The sequence below is a fragment of the Sorex araneus genome, chromosome 11, assembly GCF_027595985.1.
Source record: "Sorex araneus isolate mSorAra2 chromosome 11, mSorAra2.pri, whole genome shotgun sequence".
Taxonomy (NCBI): domain Eukaryota; kingdom Metazoa; phylum Chordata; class Mammalia; order Eulipotyphla; family Soricidae; genus Sorex; species Sorex araneus.
In genome coordinates this window covers 9,106,759-9,131,382 of record NC_073312.1, presented here as the reverse complement: position 1 = coordinate 9,131,382, position 24,624 = coordinate 9,106,759, and the positions used below count along the sequence as shown (strand labels likewise).

General features: G+C 45.5%; 1 protein-coding gene across 3 annotated transcripts in view; it reads right to left on the bottom strand.

Annotated features, from left to right (window-relative positions):
* The window catches only part of FAM204A (family with sequence similarity 204 member A), a 35,443-nt gene extending 12,766 nt beyond the window's left edge, over positions 1-22,677 (bottom strand). Inside the window, exons 1-6 of one of the 3 annotated variants that reach the window (XM_055119410.1) lie at positions 22,539-22,677; positions 16,488-16,732; positions 15,969-16,056; positions 15,803-15,833; positions 15,529-15,628; positions 4,478-4,567 (exon numbers count right to left, since the gene is read on the bottom strand). In XM_055119410.1, the coding sequence (XP_054975385.1) occupies positions 4,478-4,567; positions 15,529-15,628; positions 15,803-15,833; positions 15,969-16,056; positions 16,488-16,732; positions 22,539-22,599 (615 nt within the window). In that variant the 5' untranslated portion in view covers positions 22,600-22,677. Of the gene's footprint in view, positions 1-4,477; positions 4,568-15,528; positions 15,633-15,802; positions 15,834-15,968; positions 16,057-16,487; positions 16,733-22,220; positions 22,498-22,538 lie in introns of those variants that run through there. The other 2 variants (XM_055119409.1, XM_055119411.1) reach the window with 2 other exon arrangements.
* Positions 22,678-24,624: the final 1,947 nt, after the last annotated feature.

Below are 24,624 nucleotides of genomic sequence, written 5' to 3'. Positions count from 1 at the left end.
TGTGACCCAAAAAGCAAAAATAATAATAATAATAATAATAATAATAAAATAAAATCTGCTCAACTCTAAAAATTTCACAATGACTAACGTGACCTACAAGGAATACGGAACCTGCGGGGAAGTTCCTGCTTCCCTGTGAATCCCCTTGCTCAGCCCAGAGTGCTAACATGCAGAAAAAGACAAAGCCGAGTAGCGGGCTGTCAATTGGTCGCTCGAAGCCCAAGTATCTATGCTGCAGAGAGGGCTTGCGTCTCCTTTTCACCTTCAGCAAGACCAAGATCTGAGAAAACCTACTGACCTGGGGTCTCTAGAGGCTGCGTCACAGTCACCTGTCACTTGGAAAAGGTCAAAATGACAAGTAACACTGGAGAAGAAATGACAATGGGACATGGGTTTGCTGAGTCCCCAGGGTGCGAGAGAGCAGTGAAGAAACAGCAGTGCGCGCCCCGAGGCCCTGAGGCCTTTCCCATGGGCCTCTCCTTGGCTTCACTGGAATCTCAAGTCCAGGTAAGAGACCAGGACCCACAGGAAAGCAAACAGTCACAGAGACTCGGGATGTTCTAGAAATTCAAGAGAAACAAGCAACGTATCATGCTCCGGAACACCAGTGATGAAATCAAGCACCTGTTCTCTGGAAAGTTCTGCACATTCGAAGTAGGCAACCAGAAGACTCCACACCTCCCACTCAAGAGTGGCTCTGACCAGTGACCGGTCGGATGGCCCAAGTCTTCCAGTCCCTGAGCCAAGCTAGAGTTCGAGCCTCTCCCCCGACCCCATCACAACGCCCAACTGTGTTATCCTTCCTGGGCCTTATCAACCCACTTTCAGCCCATGCACGGCCCTCCACGTCATTTGCTGACTTTTCTTGGTGAACTCTCCAAAATTTGAAGTCCTGCTATACTACTGGGATAATTCATTATATTATATACTTGCAGGCTGGCCAAGAAATGTAATCTCTACTTCTAACAGCACTTTTGTGGAGAAGTAAGTTTCAACTGCCTAAACACTTGGAACTTTCAAAATTCTTTTCTTTTAAAATACTTAATATTTTAAATTTTAAAATACTACAACTTCCTAACAAAACAGTTAAGTGCTGTTTGTTGGATGGAATTTTTTTTAAATGATCTTTAGTATATTGCTGACTTGCAGAGGCAGGGCACAAACAGGTATGAAACTGATGAGATCACCACAGTACCAACACTAACAGTGAAATCCGACTACATTGCAGCATCACTCAGCACACTATCAAATTTATTTTAGTAAAATGTAATATCCATAGCTGACATGGTGCTGGGGATTTGAACCAGCATCACAGCTGATGGTTACAGCCACATACAAGGCAAGTGTTTTACTTCCTGTACTATCTCCAGCTCAACAACAGGTTTAAAAATCTTAAGTTTTTTTCTTTAAATCAGAAACAAGACAAGGTTGTCCATTATCATTACTTAGATTTAATTTAGTATTAGATGTCTTCACTAGAGAAATTACACACGAATTAAAAGGAATCACTGTATCATTGTATCACTGTCATCCTGTTGTTCATCGATTTGACGTATTTGATATGCCAAAAACAGTAACAACAACGTGCTCTTCGTGTTTCTGGAGCGAGCAGATGCCATTGGGCTACACTAGCACGTGACAGGGAATTAAAAGGAATAAGAAATAAAATTATCAGGTTCAGAGTAATAGTCTAGTAAGTACAGCACTTGCCTTCATGCTTGCCTTGTATGCAGTTCTATCCCCGACAACCTGTATGTTCCCTTGAGCACTGCCAGTAGTGATCCCTGAGTGTAGAACCAGGAATAAGCCCTGAGCACCAATTTTTATTGCAAAGTTACTTACAGTAGCTAAAATATGGCACAAATGAAGTGTCTGCTGACAGATGATTAGATAAAGATATATAGTGGTATATTATTCAGTTGTAAAAGAAGATGAACTGTTGCCATTTGCAAAATAGATGGAAGGAGCTCAAGAGAATTCTGTGAACTGAAATAAGTCAGAAGGAAAAAGAAAGTGCAGGATGACTACACTTATGTGTGCAATATGAGGGTACAAAATTGAAGATTAAAAAAAAAAAAGACATGCCAGTGAATGATTGTAACAGAACTAAGGCTACCTGAAGCAAATGGGCAGAGGGGGGGAGATCCACTGTGTGTGTTGAGGAAGAGGGAAGGGAAGGGTTAAAGAGAATACAATAGTTTTTCAGTCCCTAAGCCTAACTTCCAGATTTGTTTCTCTCTTTAAAAATATAAACCTCACAAAATACTATGGCCAGCCGTCAAAAATAGAAAATAAACTAACAGCTACTAATGGTGAATTTCCTGACAGCTTACGATGAATGGAAATACGAGACAATTTACTGAAATCTCAATTTCATCACTAGTCTGTTTAGAAACACCATCCAACTAGCAAGAAAAGTGGTCATAGCCTGCGGATCACAGAGACAACATGATACTCTTAATGAAACTGAATACCAAGGGGTAGGCAGAGTTTAAGAAAGAGATCAAGACTGCTAAAAATTATTGAGAACAAGCACTATATAATTCTGGAGGGCCTGCTCTGGGGCCAGACTTGGGGGGGTTGGGAAAATTGGAGACAACAGTGGAGGGAAGGTGCAATGGTGCTGGGATTGATGCTGGAATATGGAATGCCTGTAACTGGTCATCAGGAACAGCTTTATAAAGCACAGTGTTAATACAGTATGTGTGTAAATGAGGACAGGCATTATACTGTATAAAATGTTTTTAATCTTTTATTTACATAGGTCAAAGTGATACAGTAATCAATGTCTCATACTATTTTCTGATTAATTCCTTTTATGCCAGATTAAGATCTGTTGGAATAAGCAATAAAAAGTGAATCTGTTAGGTGCCAAAGGGGGAAGGTTGGGATCGGGAGAGAAACTGGGGATATTGGTGGACACGGTCACACTGGTGGTATTGGAACACTAAGTGCTTGAAACAACTATATAATAAACAACTTTGTAAATCAAGATGTTTTTAATAAAAATTAGCACTGTCTCTGTAGCACTGTTGTCCCATTGTTCATCAATTTGCTCAAGCGGGCACCAATAATATCTCCATTGTGAGACTTATTACTGTTTTGGGCGTATCGAATATGCCACGGGTAGCTTGCCAGGTTCTGCTATGCGGGCGGGATACTCTCAGTAGCTTGCTGGGCTCTCCGAGAGGGACAAAGGAATTGAACCCAATCAGCCACATGCAAGGCAAACGCCCTACCCGCCTTGCTATCGCTTCAGTCGAATTTTAACAAGACAAAATATTAATTTTCAAAAATTTATAGTTCAAAGAAGTATTAAACCTCTCTCCTTATTTTCATTGTATAATATTATTTCCATATGGAAATTTCCTAGGCAACCAAATTTTATTAATTTCATTTGTACTTTCCCTCACTGAATATTCAAAGTAGAGCACCAGTTTGAAAATTTTACCTATACACTCCTATCAAAAAATTCTAATTTTCTCATCAGTGTTTAATTATTTTAATCATCATTAAAATGCTTCATCTTTCTCAACAAAGCTAGTAACTTCTTTAATCAAGATTTTTATTGCATTTGGATTGAATAAAAATTAATTAGAAACAAAAAAGACTGGTAAGAATGAAAAAATTAGTCTAGTTGGAAAGAGAGTGCACAGGGGTAGGGCGCTTGTTTTGCACACGGCCAACATGGGTTTGATCTTTGGTGCCACATACCATCCCGTGAGCCCACCAGAAGTGATCCCTGAGCACAGGTCCAGGAGAGAGCCCTGAGCATTGCAGGGTGTGGCCCATCACCCCTCCCCAGTGAGTAGAAATACAGGGGTTAGTAGAGCCCTTTCCCTAAAAGGATTTTTTTTAATTTACAAAACAACAAAAAACACATGCCAATAGTTCTCTGCTTCCTGTGAGACTGGCCCGGTGAGAGTGAACAGGGATTCCCAACAGAGAAGGGTTCTTTCCAGAGAGCATAAGCCACAATTTTCTGTAAGCCCGTGTACTTGGAAAAAGATTATCCAATACATTTGTTAGGCTCAGACTATAGATACTAGGTTTTAGGAAAAAAGAGCTGGGAAATCTTGAGGTTGAGAGAAATAAGCCCGATACACAGGAAGGATGCATTTGTGGCAGTAACGGTTGGAAGGGCAGAAAGAGACACTAGCTTGAACTCAGAGGACAGCACTGAGAGCGCAGAGCTACCCTTCACTCAAACCTGGGCAAGTTCTCCAGACTAGGAAAATCCAGGGCTGAAAACCAATCCTGGGTGCTTCCCAGCACGTTTTGAACTAGAATGATTTTAAAACAGCAAAGACAAACATAGAGGCAAACAGTGTGGACTAAATGGCACGGTCAAAGGAAAGACAGAGATGAAGGAAAATCTGAAGAGCAAGTACCTGGCTGCTGCACTTATTGCTGATTATGAGAAGAAGGAAACAATGTGCATTTGTTTTAGAGAACTTGGAAACACCGGTGGACTTACCTCTCGAGTAGCAAGCTGGTTGCTGAGTTCCTCAGCCTTCTCAATATCCCAGTCGTCCACGGCCTGGTCTATGCGCTTCTCAAGACCCGACTGGAAAGAAAAGAAACCTGAAACTTAAAATCGAGAAAGAGAGGCAGGAACACACCCGCTAGTCAGGAACCGTCTCAGGAACACATGAAATACATTATGTACTTAGGCAAGTCGTGCCTCTCCCACTGAGGCAGGAGGAGGATGCTCCGAGAGACTAAATCTCTTCAAGGTCATGTAACTTGTTGAACTATGATAAAGGAGATGCAAGGTCGTATTTCTGTGACTCTAATATTTCCCCTGATAACCATAAGAATGTTCTGAGAGTAACAGTCAGAAATTGTGGCATTCTTGGTATGAATTGGTCCCTGGGCCTACAGTACTTTCAGAAACATCATTTAACCCTTCTGTTTCAAAACTTTTGAAGGTAAAGAGAAGCTCACACTACTTTGAATCCAGGGACAAAGATCTGGCTAAGTCTTTGACCCTGGATATTAAAGTAGATTTGGACGATGAAAGAAATGTTACATGTAAGAATCTTACTTTTATATACAAATGGTCTTTGTTACCAGCTAAAGGTACTACAAGCATCGGTAATTAAAATTTTCGTAAGATTACCAGACTAAGTGGGAATCATCATACACTGAAGGAAGGAAGGGACTGAGCTTTAATCTGCAGAAATAGTTACTAAAGAATATAGTTTATTTTTTTAAAATTTCTTTAGCATGTGCCTATTACAAGAACCTCTCATCCTACAATGGCTTCCATCCTGTACCCTTTAACTGTGCTACTGCAACATACAGATTTCTCCTTCTTATCCAATATACAGACCAAGAATGTCTCTTCCCTTAGTGTATTTCTTTTTATTATAATTATTTATTTATTTTTTGCTTTTTGGGTCACACCTGGCGATGCACAGGAGTTTACTCCTGGCTCTGCACTCAGGAACCACCCCTGGAGGTGCTCAGGGGACCATATGAGATGCTGGGAATCAAACCCGGGTCGGTCGCATGCCAGGCAAATGCCCTACCCGCTGTGCTATTGCTCCAGCCCCCCTTAGTGTATTTCTTGATTAAACAGTCAACAAAGAAAAGTTTTATTCCTCTACAGTCTTTGTTAGATTGAGACTTTCAAAATACTCGCTTCCAGCTGGCCCCAGAAATGCTGGGAACACTAGCCACTGGCGTCCGTGCAAGTGAAGATGGTCCCTCTCCACAATCCCTCACCCAACACAGGGCCCGAGAGGATAAATGCTGCCTTATCCCCAAAGACACTTGAGACCTTCATTCAACAGCACCTTAGAGTCTCTTAGACTCTAAATACACCTGTCTATTGTCCCTTTGGGTCCTGCCAAAATTCTAAGAATTTCCCTTCAACGTTTCTATGGAACTCCACCTAATGGTTCACCCTGAAGTCACTTCTCCAACGTCCCTCATCGTTACCTGGCATTAACTTCACACTATCCTGCTACTTTATGCCCTAGGCCGGTGATATCCCCAAGTGATGGGTAATACTTCTCCCCACCAAAAATCCAGGAGGGGGCGATAGTAGCCTTGGTGGCAACTGTGGAGTGCTTCCTGTTTGTTTCCTCAGAGAGGTGGACTTCCAAGGGGCACTAGTGATCTTTATATTTTCCTGAAAAGGGAGTGCAGGAGGGGGGAGGGGGAAGGGGCATGGAAAGAGAGAAGTGTGCTAAGGGAAAGTATCTCCACAAGATGAAGGCTGGAGATAAGAGAGTGGGTAAGACGCCTGACTTGCCCACAGTCAACCCAGGTTCAATCCCCAGCACCCCATATAGTCCCCAAGTCCTGTCCAGAGTGATCCCTAAGCACAAAGACAAGAGTAAGCCCTGAGCAACACTGGATGTGGGAGGGAGGGAGGGAGGGAAGAAAGGAAGGAGGGAGGGAGGGAGGGAGGGAGGGAGGGAGGGAGGGAGGGAGGGAGGGAGGGAGGAAATGAGGGAAGGAAGGAAGAAGGAAGGAAGGAAGGAAGGAAGGAAGGAAGGAAGGAAGGAAGGAAGGAAGGAAGGAAGGAAGGAAGGAAGGAAGGAAGGAAGGAAGGGAGGGAGGGAGGGAGGGAGGAAATGAGGGAAGGAAGAAAGGAAGGAAGGAAGGAAGGAAGGAAGGAAGGAAGGAAGGAAGGAAGGAAGGAAGGAAGGAAGGAAGGAAGGGAGGAAGGGAGGAAGGGAGGAAGGGAGGGAAGGAGGGAGGAAATGAGGGAAGGAAGGAAGGAAGGAAGGAAGGAAGGAAGGAAGGAAGGAAGGAAGGAAGGAAGGAGGGAGGGAGGGAGGGAGGATGGAAGAAATTAAACTGCACATTAAATTATATTCAGGCCAGATTCCTTTTCTCCTGGAAGACTAATACATTGAGCTGGCTTGCTCAAAGTCACAAACACTTCCTGAAGCTCCACTGGCATAGTTTTGTAATCTAGAATTCTTGCTGAACACAACACTGGGATCTACCACCAAACCCAAGTCTTCAAGCTGTTCTGCCTTCATTTGGGGGACGATACCCCGGGACTATCATATTCACTCTCAGCCCCTTCCCGGACTCTCTCCCTCTCTTTAATCCACAACTCATCATTCACCTTTTCAAACTCAACCAACAACATCAGCACTACTAGGAACTTCCTCTCAAAGCAAATTCCTTAAATCAGAAAGCCTGTGGATGGAGATGGGGCTGGAGCGATAGCACAGCGGGTAGGGTGTTTGCCTTGCACTCGGCCGACCCGGGTTCGATTCCCAGCATCCCATATGGTCCCCTGAGCACGGCCAGGGGTAATTCCTGAGTGCAGAGCCAGGAGTGACCCCTGAGCATCGCAAAAAGCAAAAAAAAAAAAAAAAAATTAACAAGAAAGCCTGTAGATGGGTCCAGCAAGCCACCAACGGCAACTAGCTAGAGTTAAGAAACACAACTGAATCACTCTCAGTTCTCTCCGCCTCCCTCTCCTCTCTCTCTCTCTTTTAATTGAATCACCGTGAGAACAGTTACAAAGCTTTCAGGTTTAAGTCTCAGTCATACAATGATCAAACACCCATCCCTTTGTTTCAGTTCTTCTCAGCCCTTTAGTTCTACTACTTTACCTTCCATGTGTTCATGTAGTATCATAAGGAAACAACTGAAGCCACTGATTTCACTAAATGCATTTTCTCCCTCTGGTTTTTCCTTTTATGGTGTGTATTTGGGGGAGGGGCACACCTGTTGGTGTTCAGTGCTGACTCTTGGCTTTGTGTTCAGGGAACCATATGCAGTGGCAGGAATTAAACGGGGGTTGGCCACATGCAAGAAAAGTGCCCTGTGCCAGTCCTATCCCTCTGGCCCACTGAAAGCTGATTTCAAACTCAGAAGGATTCTCAAATATTATCTTGAAAGTTCGCATGCCTCTTAAGTTGTTATATTTTCCATGTTCCTCTACATGGTTATGTCTTTTCTATTTTTCTAAATACTTATCTCCTTCCTTTTCAGCAGAGAGAACGCGTCCCCCTATTTCACAGCAGGCCAAGGCAGAGGGAGCAAGGGAAAAGAAGAACCAACGTGACACATGTCCTTTCCATAATTTCCCATCATACAGCTCTTAACAAGCATACCGTCACTTACTCTCCACCCTTACTGTCTCTAAGAATCATCTCTCTCCCATTCCCTAAGTCCATCAGCTTACATGTGACCCAGGAACCCTGCTCTTCAATTTTTTTCTCCTCTCTTTCCTTAACCTTTCTCTTTACCCAACAAACAAGCCGACGCCATTCTGCACCAGTGGTTAGATGCTTTAACACAGCACCTTCTTCAGAATGATTCCTTACGCTGGTGCTCCATCATCCCCAGTCTTCTTCCTCTCCATTCTCTTCTGTTTTCATCATTCTTCTGAAACTGCTCTCTCTAGACTCATAAACAACACCACTTATACTACCTGATTTTCCATTATACCAACTACCTCCTCATTCTGAAAACAGCCTCCCCAGAGATCAATCTGGAACCTCCTCCTGCTGCCCCTCAACAGAGGAGTCCTCTCAAGGCTCTGGCATCGGCCCTTTTCTTCTTACCCTTCACTCTCCCCAGGAATAGTCTCAGTCTCTGAGGCTTCAGTTACTTCTGAAAAGCTGCTTTGTCTTTATAAATAAGTCAAAGTACCTGTCCTCACACCTGATCAGAGATCCACAACTTCACTGCCTTCCCTTTCTCCTGGGTAAGGCCTGGTAAAGTTTTCAATGTTTCACTGCCTAGAGCTTATCTCTGGTTCCCCATGAGAGTCGGCCACACTAGCATCATCCATCACTCCCCCCATCCCAATAAATCCAGTTATCCAACCCTCTGTTCTTATGTTAATTCTATTTTTATGGGATCTCTCTCTCTCTCCAGGGCCTCAAGCTCTCGCTAGGTGCAGTAAACATCCATCCCCAGACTGGCCTTCTATCTTCCGAAAGCAGACAGCATGTGCCAAGGTATGTTCCACACTAACAACAGTTATTTGCATGCCAGCTTGGCGAGTTTCCCCGTCGCACCTCATTCCTCTCAAAAAGAACCCCTCGTTTCGCCCAGGCTAAGTGAACACAGCGCAGCAGTTCACCACAGCTTCAGTGCCAAGAGGACGCCAGGCCACCCGGGAACGTAATCCTTACGTGTGGCTGTGAGAGGCTCCCCCGAGGACCTCCTAACAGCAATAACGGGTGTACTGAGACCCCAGGGAGTAAAAAGGGTCAGGGTTTTGTGAACTTACAGTCCCTAAGAAAATGAAAAATTTCAACTCCATACTGGACTTCTAGAGCTTAACACAATATCCGCACTTGAAGCTTTTTTTATTATTGTTCATATTACAGTAGAAATACAGTGCTTTGGGGCTGGAGCGGGTAGGACGTTTGCCTTGCATGCAGCCAACCCAGGTTCGATTCCCAGCATCCCATATGGTTCCCCAAGCACCACCAAGAGTTATTCCTGAGTGCATGAGCCAGGAGTAACCCCTGTGCATTGCCGGGTGTGACCCAAAAAGAAAAAAAAAAAATACAGTGCTTTATTTTTAAGATGCTTTTAAATGATCTCTCTTTCCATTAGACGCCCCCTTAAACGCCACTGAGATTTATGAAAACAAAGCATTTCAACATCAGACTTCAATTCTTCCTATGCCCCGAACATGGGGCCGGGCAATACCTGAGACAGCATCGCAGTGACTGAGAGCCTGCCCTGCTCCTTCCACAGAGCTTCTTCCCTCCCTTAGCTCGATGTCCTGGGACTGTACAAGATTTGGTGCTGAATTCCTTACTCCCGCACTAGAATGGGCGAGTCCAAACAGGAAGCTGCCCTGTGTCTAGCTCCAGTGCTCGGGGACTGCGAATGCTGTGCTGCATCTGCTCACACATGTAACTGCCTGTAGCTGCCACAAAGCCCCCACTTTTAAGCTGTCACGATGGAGGAAAAACAATCATGTTTCCTTCTTCGAGAAACGAACTGCTGAGCTAAGTAAGTACAATTCTCACTTAAAAATCAATCACACTCACCTACCACCAACCAACTCCCATCCTTCGGCCACTCAGAGAAGAGAGGAGATGGATTCATGTAACAGAGTAACGGACTCAAAGTCAAGAAATCCGGTCACAGCTCTTAGGTGCTTAAATCGTAATCCCAACTTTCTTTAAGAAAATGAACAGATTATGAAACGACAGTCCAACGGGTAGGGCTCCTGCCTTACACGTAGCCGACCCAGGTTCAATTTCTGGCATCCCATATGGTCCTCTGAGTACCAACAGGAATGAGTCCTGAGTACAGAGCCAGGAGTAAGCTCTGAGCATCGCCAGGTGTGACCCCCCCAAAAAAAAAAAGAGGAAATATAAAAAGAAAGAAAATGAACAGATTCGCCAAAATTCTTTCCTAGAAATAAAACTCAAGAATTCGACTTAACGTGTTCAGCTTCATTTTTAGTTCAAAAGTTTAATTCCCCCCTCTTTTCACCATAGTTCACTAGCTTTAACTACTTTTAATCTCTCCATTTCATTTCTTGGAGGAGTTGGGGGTTACTTAAGTAAAATTTAGTAGGTTCTTTTTGACTACGAAAAATTTCTGGTCCTACAAACACTTCCAAACTGTGATTCTATATGATACTAACATTTCAAAGACATTCAAGATGTCAGTGTTAGGAAAAGCCATCACTATGCAAAGCACTTACACCAACCTAAGCCCACATCTTATTAGAGAATGGCTGATGAGAACCAGGTTCAGACTCTCATTCCTGTATTTGCCAGGCAACTCTGGGTGAGTCTCTCAAACTCTTACAGGTTGGGACTTTCACTTGCAAAGTGAAAACAGTAATAGCACAACCTTTACAAGGTTACGGTAAGGGTCTCTCTCTCTCTCTCTCTCTCTATATATATATATATATACATACATACATATATAAAATATCTAGCAACATATTCAGCATATAGCAGGCATTCAATAAGTAAGTTGCATCTCTTGCATACAAATATCAGGGTACCATTCAACAAAGAGAAGGGTTAGTTCTGTCAGCTACAGACCTATTCAGAGTTCTTTACAGGCTCAGACCAGGATTTTATATGTGAGTGGTGAGAAAATACATGAAATAGCACCAAGTACGAAGCTTTTCCAAAGGCATCAGTTGTACTTGAGAGCACCCTTTTCTGGTGTTATTTAGACCTTTCCACAATGAGCAAGGTGCAAGGCACATGTTCCCGTAACGCTAGGCATGGCCTTGGTGTGTTTCAGAGAAGCCTTTTGGCAAGAATCAGAATTTAGCACAAGCAGATTTCAATGCAGACGAACCAATTTAGGGGTGGTGATTTGGTCACAGGAAGATTCCCAGAAGGCCCTGAGCATCCTTTGGGGAGCATCAGGAAGGCGGCAGCGCGTGCCCCTGAGAGATGAACAGGCAGCCGGCATGTGGGTAGTTGGGCAGCGTATCCTCGGACATGCGGGCAAAGCTCTTCAGGTGAAACTGCATCACGACACAGTTCTGCAGGTATTTGGTTTGTTCGGTTTGTTAATATATTTAAGTTTGAAAGCTGGATATAGATGAATTACCCATCACACTTTGCCGTACTACAGTGATACCTAAATAGCTAGGAAAGAAATTAAGCCATGGCTCCATTACGATGTGGGTAACAAGGGCTAGGAATTAGTGTCGCAAGCTTTACCTATAAATCAGACCTATTAAAATTACCTAAGACACATAGGGAAAAAACTGTGCTGGATTGGTACTTCAGACAAGCCTCTGTCAGGAACAAAATGACTTGGTTCAGAGTTTTGCTTTGTGCCTACTTGGAGGGTTTTGTTACGACAAATCTCGGTTGTGTTTTTGTCTAGGTGATGAGAATAGTGCTGGTCTGACCTGATCCTGATCCACACAAGGATCAAGAGAGGATACTTTGGGGGGACTGCACAGCCCCACCAATTCCCCCAGCCCTGCACACCTCTGCCTTCTGCTCACCCACGTAGGCAGAAGTCTTTGTTCTGCATCCAGGCCCGTTTGGTGAAAGCATTCTACTAAACAGTGCCTATCTATGTAGCTATACTAAACCACACAACAGTAGTTTACATTCAAAAACTAAAGAAAGGAAAAAAAACTTACCAAAGACATTGAATAATTAATCTAAAAACGATCAAAAGTGCCTCTGATTTGGTGCCAAAAACATCCATTAAACATACATAAAACTACTTAAATAATGACTGCTGACTAATCAAACTGATTCAATTAAAGACTTAGACATTTATAAAGAAATTAATTCTAAAGAAAGTCCCTTATAGATTTTAAAATAATTAATGCTATGATTATTGAATTATTAGGAAGTCCCAGAACTGCTTCCAGAAACACAATTGTCTCTGCATGCAATACTAAGATCACTTTCAAACCGCCTTGGCTATCAGGAAGATCCCATTTAACAGGCACCAGCCTCTGCGCTGTCTGTCGGGGAAGCAGAGCTGTAAACACTCATTCCTGGTGGAGCCCCGGGGTCTGCTTGGCAGCGCCCCCAAAGGGAAGGCGGGGGAGAAGAGCGTGGGAGAGGCTCGAGACCCAGAAGCCTGGTCCTGTCTTCCTGCTGAGGGTGGAGTTCAACAGAGAGCGAATAAAAAGACTCCCAAGAAATGGAAACAGATCAGTCTCTGCTCCAGAGACATAAAATCAGAGACTAGAGTCTGTCCACGCTGCAATTCTTCATGATCCTCTCTCAGATTTCTCGAGCAGTAGCTACTATCTGCTAGACTGAGATTTACTCTTCGCTTGATCTTGGTGCTTTGATGTGGACATTTTTAACATCTATTTATTCTGCTGGGTTCCCAGTAGAAACTTCAGCAGGGAGAGAGTGGTGCAAAGTGACACAGCAACCCCACCCCAGGGAGCCAGGAGCCTGCGGGCAAGCAGAGACACTGACCCACCGAGAGAGCACAGTACAGGAAAGCCTCTCTTTTTCCTGCTCGGGGTGACGCACAGTGCCGGGTACTGGCAAAACACTGGGCAAAGCCACGCCTGGCCAGAACCCGCTTCCTCAGAAGACTGTCAGGACTTTCTCAGCTAGATGTCACTCATGTAGAAAAATGTCTACCCTTAAGAAATCTGTAACTTATAAAACAGATTCCTGGGCAAACACAAGGAAATTCGAGTGATCTTCCTTATTCAGAAGTCTTGCTTACAGTAGTGTTTAACTTTTTAATTTTTTTCTAGATTATACCCACTACATAATGCAAGCCAGAAACGCCTGCTTCCAAAATTTTAAACTAAGTAGCTTAAAATACTTTTGCATAAGGAATCCTAGCAACCTTTGCTAAGGGTTATAACACAAATTCCAAATCCCAGACAAGCAGTGAGACCGAGCTTTACCTGGCCAGCGTCAAGATGATACAATTGCATATAAGGAGAATAACAATAAAATTCAAATAGGACAGATCATAAAATAAACACCTAGAATTTCTACTTTTTTAGAATGTAAAAAGTTCAACTGGACGGCTTAAGTTAGACTGAGCGGCAACCTAAGTATGCAGCTCCCAAACTTCTTTGGCCAACCCCTTCTCGGGGGCTGGGGGAGCGACTGCTCAGTGCCTCCGGGGAAACCTGCCATCTTTCAGAGAACAACAATCGGCACGGAAAGCTACTACTGCACCCCTCAGTCATGGCCATGCTCCAGGGCGCAGCACGGCAGTAAGTCAATAGTTCAAAAGACCTTCATACGCACTCTAAGTTACGGAATAACATAGACCACCTAGCCCATAGTAAGACTTTAAACAGTATTTCTTGGGAAAAACAAATTTAACCAATCTTTCTCGAAAGAGAACAATCTAGACAGTATCTGGGGCCCGATTAACAAAGCTGGGCAGAGGTAAGCATGGCCAACTGCTCTCTGCATGATCTACTGCCTAATGTTTTAGATAAGGTCAACCAGGAAGAGTGTCAACCTCACGTGGTCTTCCATCTCCTTTCAATGCCCCTAAAACCACAAGAGACACGAGACTGCCAGTCCCTGCACCACAGTCCAGAGAATTCGGGGAGTGTGGGGGGTCACTGAGTCTGGGTTTATTTTCCATTCTACTGGGGGTCAGCTAAGAAATTTAGCATTTCTACTAAAACACTGTGAAAAGGAGGCTTCTCATTCTAGCACCTGGTTGTGGCAAACAGTGATCCTGGTTTCCATTTCCCAGTGTTCAAGGATGAGGTCACAAGAATTCCTGGTGAAGCTGGAATCAAGAGTCCCACATGGGACTGGAGTGACAGCACAGCAGGTAGGGCATTGGCCTTGCATGCAGCTGGCCCAGGTTTGATTCGCAGCATCCCATATAATCCTCCGAGCACCACCAGGAGTGATTCCTAAGTGCAGAGCCAGGAGTAAGAATAACCCGAGCATCGCAGGGTGTGACCCAAAAAGTAAAAAAACAAACAAAAAAACCCAAAGAGTCCCACATGGACAATTCTGCTGTCAGTTCCTAGTACCTGAGAACCCCTGGCACCCCCCACCCCCCAACCCCGCCAGTGATGGGTTGAAAAAATCACACATTTTTCACATGAACTATGGATGAATCAGAAAATGGCAGTGGTGTCAAAGTACATGACTGCCCACAGCAGTGATCCATGAAGAAAGTACCAGGGATCCAGCCAACCCATCTTCACCAGCCCCCGGGCCCGCGGCTCTAGCACTCGGCGCTCAACTTCATGCTCCCGGAGTCAACACTCATCAATCTCTAAGCTAAGCTACTCCTTCATTCAAGACTCCACGATTAGCATGTGCAGCCAAGTGATGACTTCTAGATGTGACTCCAAAGCTGGCATGGTAGACATCGCATTGGCCATCACCGCAGATGCCCCAGGGAACCCTGGTCAAGCCCCAGCTTTCCCACCTTCCTAACAAGCATCACTATTCGGACCGGAGCTCGCGGCTCAATCCTGAAGACGCACTCCCGAGGCGGGCGGTCACCACCCATCCCTCCAGAGGCAAAAGTTCCCAGAGAATTACTCAAATCCCCCCACGTCTCTCCACCTGTTACCCCACTCTCGGTCAAACTCCTGCCGACAAGTGTCTTCACTGTCCTTCTCTCGCTAGCTCTTGCCTCCCTCCTGCCCACTCTCCACAGAGGAGCCAGGCAATCCGTGGATCCCAGTACTCCCCTGAAAATTCAAGCCCTCGATAGGCCTAACCCCAGCTCCTCCCCTTGCTCCTGGAGGTCCCACGCCAGCTGCTCTCTGCTGCCTCCCTGCATACAGATTCCTGCCCATTCTACGGATCGCAGGAAAGTCATCGTCTAAGAAAGAGGACAACTAACCTAAGGTGGGGCTCCCACCCTAACTTTTTCACAATGGCCATTCATGTCCCTTCTACCACGTTGTAACTGTTTATTTGTAACCACCTGCTTCCTGGTACACTGAGCATATACTGTCTGACACATGGAGACACTTTCACTGATTCACTTAATTCAAAAATTAAGCATTTTCACTTATCCAAAAAAATTTCAAAATGAGTACAAAGACCTCATAGGTAAGCTAGCCACAAACATTTCCTAACAGCAAATGTAAAATGTACTCAGAAAATGGCTTACCTTCTCAACCTTTTTCCTTTTAACAGGGGGGTCAAACCTTTCATTGATTCCGAAATACTGAGTAAGCTCCTTCCACTCGTCTTCCTTGGAGGGCTGGCCACTACAGGGAGACAGTGACATACAGGTCATACATCAGATGTGCTCCTTTTTATTTTGACTTTTTAGATGGCTACTAGAATCGCAACAAGCAGTTATCAGAGGTGTGCAGTTCCAACTACTTTCAGAAATCTTACTTTGTCTAGAACAGAAAAGACTTACTTTTAATCTCACCTACCTCTCAGATTCTTCTTCATTGTTTAATTTGCCTGAAAAAAAATATTCACAAAGTATCAATATCTAAGTATTTGCAATTTCAAAGTTAAATCTATTTAAAGTTGTTGAACTGTCAAAATTTAACACTAAACACTACTTTTAATTGACCTTCATTTAAAACATAACACCTTTTCTGGAACGTTTTCTTCTCTTCCTTCTAAATCTTGAATTCGCAGCTGTCTGTTCAGAATTTCTTTTATGTAATTCTTGAAATTTCTATATAAAAGAATAAAAATATTTGGAGGAAAGCATTTAAAACCAAGAAGAAATAAAAATAATATTCTAGCATATATAAAAATAAAAGTTCAGTTCTTGAGATATTTATCCTCTTAGATATTTCCAAAACTGGTTTTATTTTTATTTCTTTCTAAATAAGCCATCTCTGAGAGTGAAAAGTGAAATTTAATGCCCCATCCATATAGATTATAGATAAAATTAAGCTAGAAACTCCTTGTGTATCACCACTTCAGGCAAAGTAAGTAACCTGACTTTCAATGCTTTTTTCTCGTTTAATGAAAATCAAATGGAAGTGAAAGTTCAAATAGCCCATGGTTTAGCCACAGACCCAAAAAGAAGTGGTTAGTCAATGCAGTGTGTGTACACACACACACAAACACACAGAGAAAACCTCAGCACAGAAAACCTACCTCCCACATAGCTAGAGAGATCCCGGAAGGACACTCTTTGTATGCATTTACAGTTGTCTCTGGCGCAGTTTGGGGCCCATCTGGAGGGCAAGCTGAGATTTCGGTGTTTCTCTTGGTCACTTCATCTACCTTGTCTTCCTGTAAGTTAGGCTCAGAGCTCTCAGATGTGTCTTCATCTTCAGATTCTAACTCAGTATCACTTTCATTTAGGCCAGGAGGGAGCAGCCCACTCCACATCTTCTCTTCTACAGGGAAGAAGATAAATTCAGACACAAGAAGTAAACATATAAAAAAAATTAAAACCATTAAGAGACCCCTAAGAATCTAGTCATTATTCCAATCACTAAATTAAAAAACCCATCTTAAACTTTTTTAAAATCTAAAATAGTATGTACACTCCTACTAAAATAACAAAAACATTTACTTATAGTAAATTAAAATGTTTTCAAGTAGGTTAAATGTTTGTTATGACACACCTACAGATTAAATAGTTAAAAGAATGTTGGACATTGATTGCCTTTAAAAAATTAGAAGCATTCATTGTTCAATAATGTTAAGAATCTGACAATATACAATGCAGGCAATTTAAGAATCATAATACAAGGGCCAGAGAGATAGTACAACAGTTTGAGCTCTTGCCTTGCATGAGGTTAACCCCAGGTCACCAATCCATACAGTCCCCTGGGCACTCCTCAGAGTAATCCCTGAGCACACATCTAGGAATAAGACCTAAGCACCACCAGGTTTGGCTCCCCTTCCACCCCCCAAAAAAAAAATTCAATATTTTCAGCTACAAACATTAGAAAAGAAAATTAAGTTGGATACTTCACTAATAATTGAAAGCATAAAACTTTCAAAGGACTAAGTAGCAGAAAAGCAATTAATGGCAGGTAAACGTATAAGCTGCATGAGTAGCTTAAGAAAACGTGAAAAAACAGGATGTTCCAGTTTTAAATTTTATACCACTTGTTAAAATAATAAAAATGGAGAGTGATTCTAAAATTTTACAAAAATGTAAAGCTTATTTGAATAACAATACAGTATGTGAGAAACTAATGTTAAAGTTCAAGATAATATTTAGTATTGGGGGCTGAAGAAATAGTACGCAGGTAAGGTGCTTGCCTTCCACACAGCCAACCCGGTTCAATCCCTGGCACCCCCCATGGTACCCAACCACAACCAGGAGTAAGCCTGGAGCACAGATGGGTATGGCCCCCCAAAAAACAAACCAAAATTAGCTAATGTGGCCCCGAGATAGAGAGCACTAGGACTACTGTTAAGTTCAGTAAAGACTGTTGTCAGAAATTTGAGTTGTAGTCATTCGCTAAAATGGCAACAGTACATTCCCCACTGGTCCACATGACACGCTTATTTCAGTGTATACAATGAGCCTGAACCAGCTCATCCAAAACTTGACTCATAGCAGAATCTGTTACACAACTCATCATTTACTGTGAGTCTGGAGCAATCTAGATTAGTACAGAGGAAATTCTTTTTTGGAATTCCTTTTGGCTGAACTTTCCGTGGCTCCTACCGTGATCAGTACCAAGGCCACGGCCAGTCCCCCCTGACAAAGGAATCAGGAGCTTCTGCCCTCTCTGAATCATGGACTCCTGAAATCTCTCTGAGGTCACTCTCCAGGTCTGGGTGCAGCCTCGGGCTACTCCTACATCTCGAAACAGCCTCACCAAACTAGACTCACGAAGAGGGTGAACTCCCAACCCTCAGTGCTCTGGCACATCACTGACTCGACCATTCCAAGGTGAAGGACTCATTTTTGAACTTCCCTGACACTGGATGTGTAGACAGTCCATCACAGAGTTCAATGGCAAAAAACATACATGTCGCTGGGCTCCTTTTGCGACTTGCTTCTGTGGCCATGGGCTGCGGTGAGTGACCAGTGGGGAGCAGTCCCTATGTTAGTCGTTCTGAAGTCTCTAATGTTTGAAGAGCCATCACTTAGCAACTGACGCACATCATTTACTTTCTAATTTCCAGTCTGACATGGAGTTCCTATTGCAGGCTGGGGCGTGATGTTCAGGATGGAGCTTTTCATCTTGATTTATTCAAAAACCAGAAGCATCTGGGCAGGAAGAGCACGGGCCCGAGGCTCTTCATCCTCATGGGCCTATCCAAAGGACTGAGCCATATTTTCAACTCAACCACATGTATTTCCACTTGCCAAGAGGGGATCGCAGATCATATATGCTCCGGGGGCCCCTTAAAACCTGGCCTGAGGATCTTGCAAGTTGGAAAGGAGGCATCTTGAGACGCTTTGTTAGTGCACAGAACATCATATAAAATATGCCAATACTGAAAACCATTTGCCGTGCTATTATTAGAATATGCCTCGCGTGCTGAGGAGCGGGGAAGAGGTGATAATTAGCTCCCACACAGCTTTGCCACTGGTCTGTGGAATACATTTCAGGACTTCGGGATTGTAACAAATTTCAGATTTCACTGGGGATGATATTCTTAACAAAATCACAGTTCTATGTTCGAAATCAATTTCTTTCCTCTCCTCAACTTCAATGTTAAATAAAGGAAGTTCTTTTCCCTGGCCACAGAATCTCTGACATGCCCACCACATACCGGTATGTCTCGAGGCTTGCAGGAGACAAAACAGGCAAAAGCACCCAACTTCGTAAGGCCCTGCCACAGCTCTCAGTTCCCCTGTCCTGCTACCACGCGCCTGCTGAGTCTGGACATCAGCCACGACAGTGGACAGACAGAAGATTCAAGCAACGGCACACTGGCCTCCGCCACCATGCAGGGCTGGTCCAGCTCTGGCTGCCAGGAAGTGGCTCGCGGCCACTGCTGTGCCCAGGGCATGCCATCTTCAGCTCCGAGCAGTTTCCCATTGCCGACAAGCTTCTGGGACTTCCTTAAAAACCAGCCCTCTGCAGCTCTGACTGACGTGCCATTAGGAACTGTATTCCCTTCTAGCTGTGTGGCATTGGAATGGCATTGTTTTGTTTTGATTTCATAAAACTCCTGCTACTATAAATAATAATAATAATCGTGGTACCTAAAATAACATTAAAAACAAAAACAAACATCAAACTCTCATCCCTGTGCTCTGGCCTGGTACGATCACTTTCGGTACGTGCCACAGAAAAAGAGAAATATTAACTTGCAAAAAGTGGACCAAATCCATAAAGGGATCATTCAGATACGTATGTTTTCCAATTCCTGAGCTGGAACCCCAAATCTGGTGACTGCCATTCTCCTGTGGCAGAGGGAAAACAAGCAAAAAACAATAATAAGCTGTTCATCAGTGGCCACTGTGAACTCAGTTCCCGGGAAGCCTGTGCAGCAGCGTGGCCACACCGGAGCCAGGCTCATCCCCCAGGCTAAGACGGAGGTGCTGGCTCAAACTGGTTTGGGGTCTGTCACTCCGGAATCTGTCCACAGCAAGCGTGTCAAATCCCACGTTCCTAACGGTTGCTGGTGTCCTGTTTTGCGTGCCGGGAAGGATGAGGCTCTTTCTATTTCCTGCCTCAGCAGAATCCCCTTTTAATGGCAACAATTCCTCAGCCATTCTCAGGAGCCGCTGAAACTTTGTCACTTCCATTATCTATTGTAGCTGGATCTACACAACAACCCAAGTACTTAAATTCATAAGCTCTCACTCTTCAGCCTGTAAGTAATTTTTAATTTGATCATTTCTAGCCCCAAAGAAGTACATGATTCGGAATCTCTTTCTCCCTTCATACAGCCTCTCTTCTTTGGTGGAGTTAAGATTTCTTTCTTTCCACAATTATTCTCTGTCCCACCCACCCCCTGCCAAGAAAAAAAAAAAAAAAAGAAAGAAACCCTTAATGCACAGTAGTCAGTATACATCTCCAGTCCTGAGCTCCAACAATCTACTATGAATCTACTATCTACTATGAACTGTAGTTCATAATCAAAAACATTGTGAATGTATCCTCCTAGTCTGCCATGCTGGACTTCCTCTGCCCCTGAAAATCACCCTCAGACACCATGAAGACACTTGGGCAGACAGCGACTCCTCAGAAAAGCCACATCCCAACCAACAGCTCCTGTCCAGCAGTTTATGGTCTAAGGTTTTTAAAGCTTTATAAAGACAGTAATAAAGACGCTGATTTCAATAGCCAAAAACCCAGTGTTTTTCATTTTTCCTCAAACAATACCACACCTCTCTGGGTGGCTGCTGAAACTCAATGAAGCATCATATTGCACCACATACTTGTTCAGCAGAGGCTGATTGGGCACGACAGACCTGATTTTTATACACTTTATTTTTAAGGGAAAGAATAAAGTGGACACAGTCTCGCAAAAAATATAGCAGTCGCAGAGATACTAAATTATAATAAAAGGGACCCTGGGGTGTGAGAGGATTGGGAACCGCTGGTGTAACAAGAAAAACAATTTCCATAGTCAAAGGATGAGTTTCGGGTCCCAAACAGCATAACTGCGGGCAAGTCACGGGTCAGGGTAGGCACTGAGAAGCCAGAGCACAAACAGTTTAATTTGATGAACTCGAAGATGACCTACAGTTACAAAATGTTCCTCTGCAGATCTTAATAGTGTATGTGTCCATATATCTGTCACCTCCTTCTTTGCGAGAACATCCCGTTCTCTCCTAGTCAGAGACACTACTGCGCAAAGCCCAGAGCCCAGGAGATGAGGCTTCTCTTCCCAACCGAAACCCACAGCTCTCAGGAACGCTCTGCACTTTCAATGGGGTACCTAGAAAGAAGGCCCAGAGCAAAGGAAATTAACCCCAGTTATGATGGCACAGAACAGAACCAGAAAGCAAAATGCAACATATCACAGCTGTAGACAGCATCTGTGACAGGCACTGAGTTTCCATCCACTCTTCAACAAAAAAAATACAGCCCTTTGGTTCCATCTACAAACTCTTAGAGGTTTTCCTGATATGTTTTTGGAGAAACGACTGGTTTCTAATTCGAGACTTGTTAAAATTAAAAACATTTGCTTTAAATTTTTTTATGTTTTTTTTTTAAATACTCAAGTGCAGGAAGCTCTGTCAGATGCTTTGTTAAATCGCATCCATCAAAGTCACTGGTGGACAATAATGTCACATTTCCTGGGAGGACTGGGCTAACTCTCTCATAACCAAAACAGCCTAGAGCCAAAGGGAGCTTAATCAGAGCATCTGATTGGGTCAACGTCCCTCATTTCTAACCCGCTGGGCTTGCAATTTCCTTCTCATCAACTGAGCTGTGGAATTTCCCGATCTGTCTTCAGTTAGAAAACTTCCCCCCCCAAAAAAAAAAAAAATCGGAGCCTGGTCCGATGGGAATGCATTCCTAACTCGGAGGACACTCACCCACCTCCCTCCGGCTCAACTTTTTAGAAACACGCGTCCGTCCGTTTCTGGGCCTGGGGACCGGTTAGTGCCACCACTAGAAAGCGTGTCGACTTCTGAGCAAGCAACCCTGGCATCCCGGGCAGCATCGTAAACGGCCCATTTACGTGGATGAAGGTCAAGTTAAACAGATGCAGTCCCTTTTCTCCAAAATAAATTAAAAACATAAGTAAAGGGGGGGAGTGTGCCTGAGCGCCCCACTGCCACCCCCGCACGCCCCGGTGGATGTCAGGGACCAGCCGCACCCGCAGCCCGGCCCAGTCCCAAGGAAACGTTGTTCTGTCCTGTCCTGTTGCAAACGCGGGTTCGGCTGCAGGCGCGGCGGGCAGCGGGCGGGCCGGCCGGTCCGGGCGCCGGGAGGACGCGAGGCTACTCACCGGCTCCGGGACTGCTCGCGGGCGGCTCTGGCCGGACTCGCCGGCCCTCGCGGGCGCCGCGCCCACCTGCACCCCCTGCCCAGGCCGGGGGACCCCGCCAGGGCTCGGACAGGGCAGGGCAGGGCAGGGCTGCGGCCGCCGGACACTCCCCTCGCGGCCCGTCCTCCGAGACGCCCCTTCCGGCTCGCAGGCCTCCGCTGTCCCTCGCGCCGGTGCCCTGGCCGGGGCCAGCCCTGCCCCGACCCCCGTGGCCCCCGCGCCGGCGCCCCCGAGCTCCCCGGCCCCGAGAGGCGGCCCCGCGGTCGCCCCTACACTCACCCGCCGGTCGCCGGCCGCCCGGCAGCCATCTTAAGACCCCGCCAACATCGCGCCTCCTCATTGGCTCCCGCGTCTTAGCCAATCGGGCGCGGCCGTTCTGGCCGCCGCGTCGCTAGGCAACCGGCAGCCTCCCGGGCGCGTCCAGGGATGGAGCCGGAGGGGCGCTGCGTTTCCCGGCGCTCTCCCCTTTGCTTCCTCCGGACGTTCTCTCCGCGCTCCCTGCGGCCCCTTAAAGGCTTTGTTCTCTCGCCCTGCGCTGCCGTTCGCCGGCGCCCGGGAGCCGGGAAAGCGCTGGTGTAGACCTTGCACGGAGACGTGCCTCGCGGCGGACCCCCGGGCCCTTCCTGGGACGCCCGCTCGTCTGTCCGGCCTCCTCTCCTTCGCGACCACCCAGCCCTATCCGACCCCAGCCGCTCTCAGACCCGCGCGGGTCCCGACCCTGCTCTCCCGGGGCGCGCCCGCCCGCGGCACCTGCCGGCCTGGGCCCGGCGCGAACAGACGCAGCAGCAGGGAAGGACAAAGCAAACCAGGGAAAACACCCGGGGAGAGAATAGTGCCACTGTCGCTGGGAAATGCCTGAAAGTTTCCTGAAAGTACCTAGCTAGAAGATTAATACTTTACCCTTGGGGTGGGGGTGCGGGGAGAGCGAGTCACTGTGCAGCGGGCAGGGCACTTGCCTTGCACACAGAGGATCCGGGTTCCATCCCCACCACCTCAGCACCTCCAGGAGTGCTCGTGAGCACAGAGCCGGGAGTGAGCCCTGAGCACAGAGCAGGAATGAGCCCTGAGCACAGAGCTGGGAGTGATGCCCGAGCACAGAGCCGGGAGCGAGCCCTGAGCACAGAGCCGGGAGTGAGCCCTGAGCACAGAGCCGGGAGTGAGCCCTGAGCACAGAGCCGGGAGTGAGCCTTGAGCACAGAGCCGGGAGTGAGGCCTGAGCACCTCTGGGTGTGACCTCAAGCAGTATTCACAGTCCCCCCTTCCTCACCCCACCCTCTACCCCCACACAAGACTTTCCTACTCTCTAGCGTTGTGACAATTGTATTAGAAATTGTGCGTCAGCGCATTTGTATTATGTACATTATATAATACAGCAGATGTATTGTATACATCATATTTTATACATCATAGACGTGAGTTGGCTTATGGTAATTTTCAGCCTTAACGGTGGCTAATTAACATTATCAATATACCTTTCTTTGAAGCCTTCTAAAAAGAAGTAAAAGCTTTGCGTTGCACTCAATAAAACATCAGAGTTTGAGGCCAGACGGTACAGCAGTTAGGGGCTTGCCTTGAACGGCAGACCTGGGTTCCATCCCCAGCATCTAAGCCAGCCAGGAGTGACTCTGAGTGCAGAGCCAGGAGTAACCCCTGAGCACTGCTTCTGTGCCCCCCCCCAATATATAATAACAATACATTGCAGTTCTGTATAAAAACATATTTAAACTTACTTCCTTATGAAAAGTTAAGCAGTAAAGGACAGGGTGAGTATAAAAGTACTGAATAACTGATGCATCAGTTGTATTACGCTTAGGCGACTATAACAAAATACACAGAGTGGGTGACTGAAGCCGCAGAAATGTATTACAGTTCTGGGTGTCGGGTAAGCAGGTTTCATTCTGACGTTCTGCCGTGTGCTGACATGATCTCATCTCGTGCATATGTTTGGGAAGGGCAGGACAGAGGGATTGCCTAGGGGCAGAGGGAGTGAGGATGCCAAGTAACTGTCTAGTATCTCTTATGAAGACACATCCGCTCTGATCAGGGCACTGTCCTTATGAGTTGTCTGTCCCTTACTTATTCCTTTGACCCCCCTGCTCCAAAGGCAGCTCGACTTCCTGGGGTTTAGCTCAACACATGAGTTTTAGAGGTACCTGAACATTCAGGCAAATGATGCTGATAGGAGGAGGATCCGGACTGGGGAAAGAAGAACTGAGGGGAGAGAACTCACATGTGTGGTAAGAAGGAAGCAGTGTAGACCTAGTTCAGAACTATCTGGATTGCTTCCACAGATACTCTGGCAAAGAATACTCATCACTGACTACATATAGGCAAGCAAAGGTTAAGGAACATCATTATAAACCTT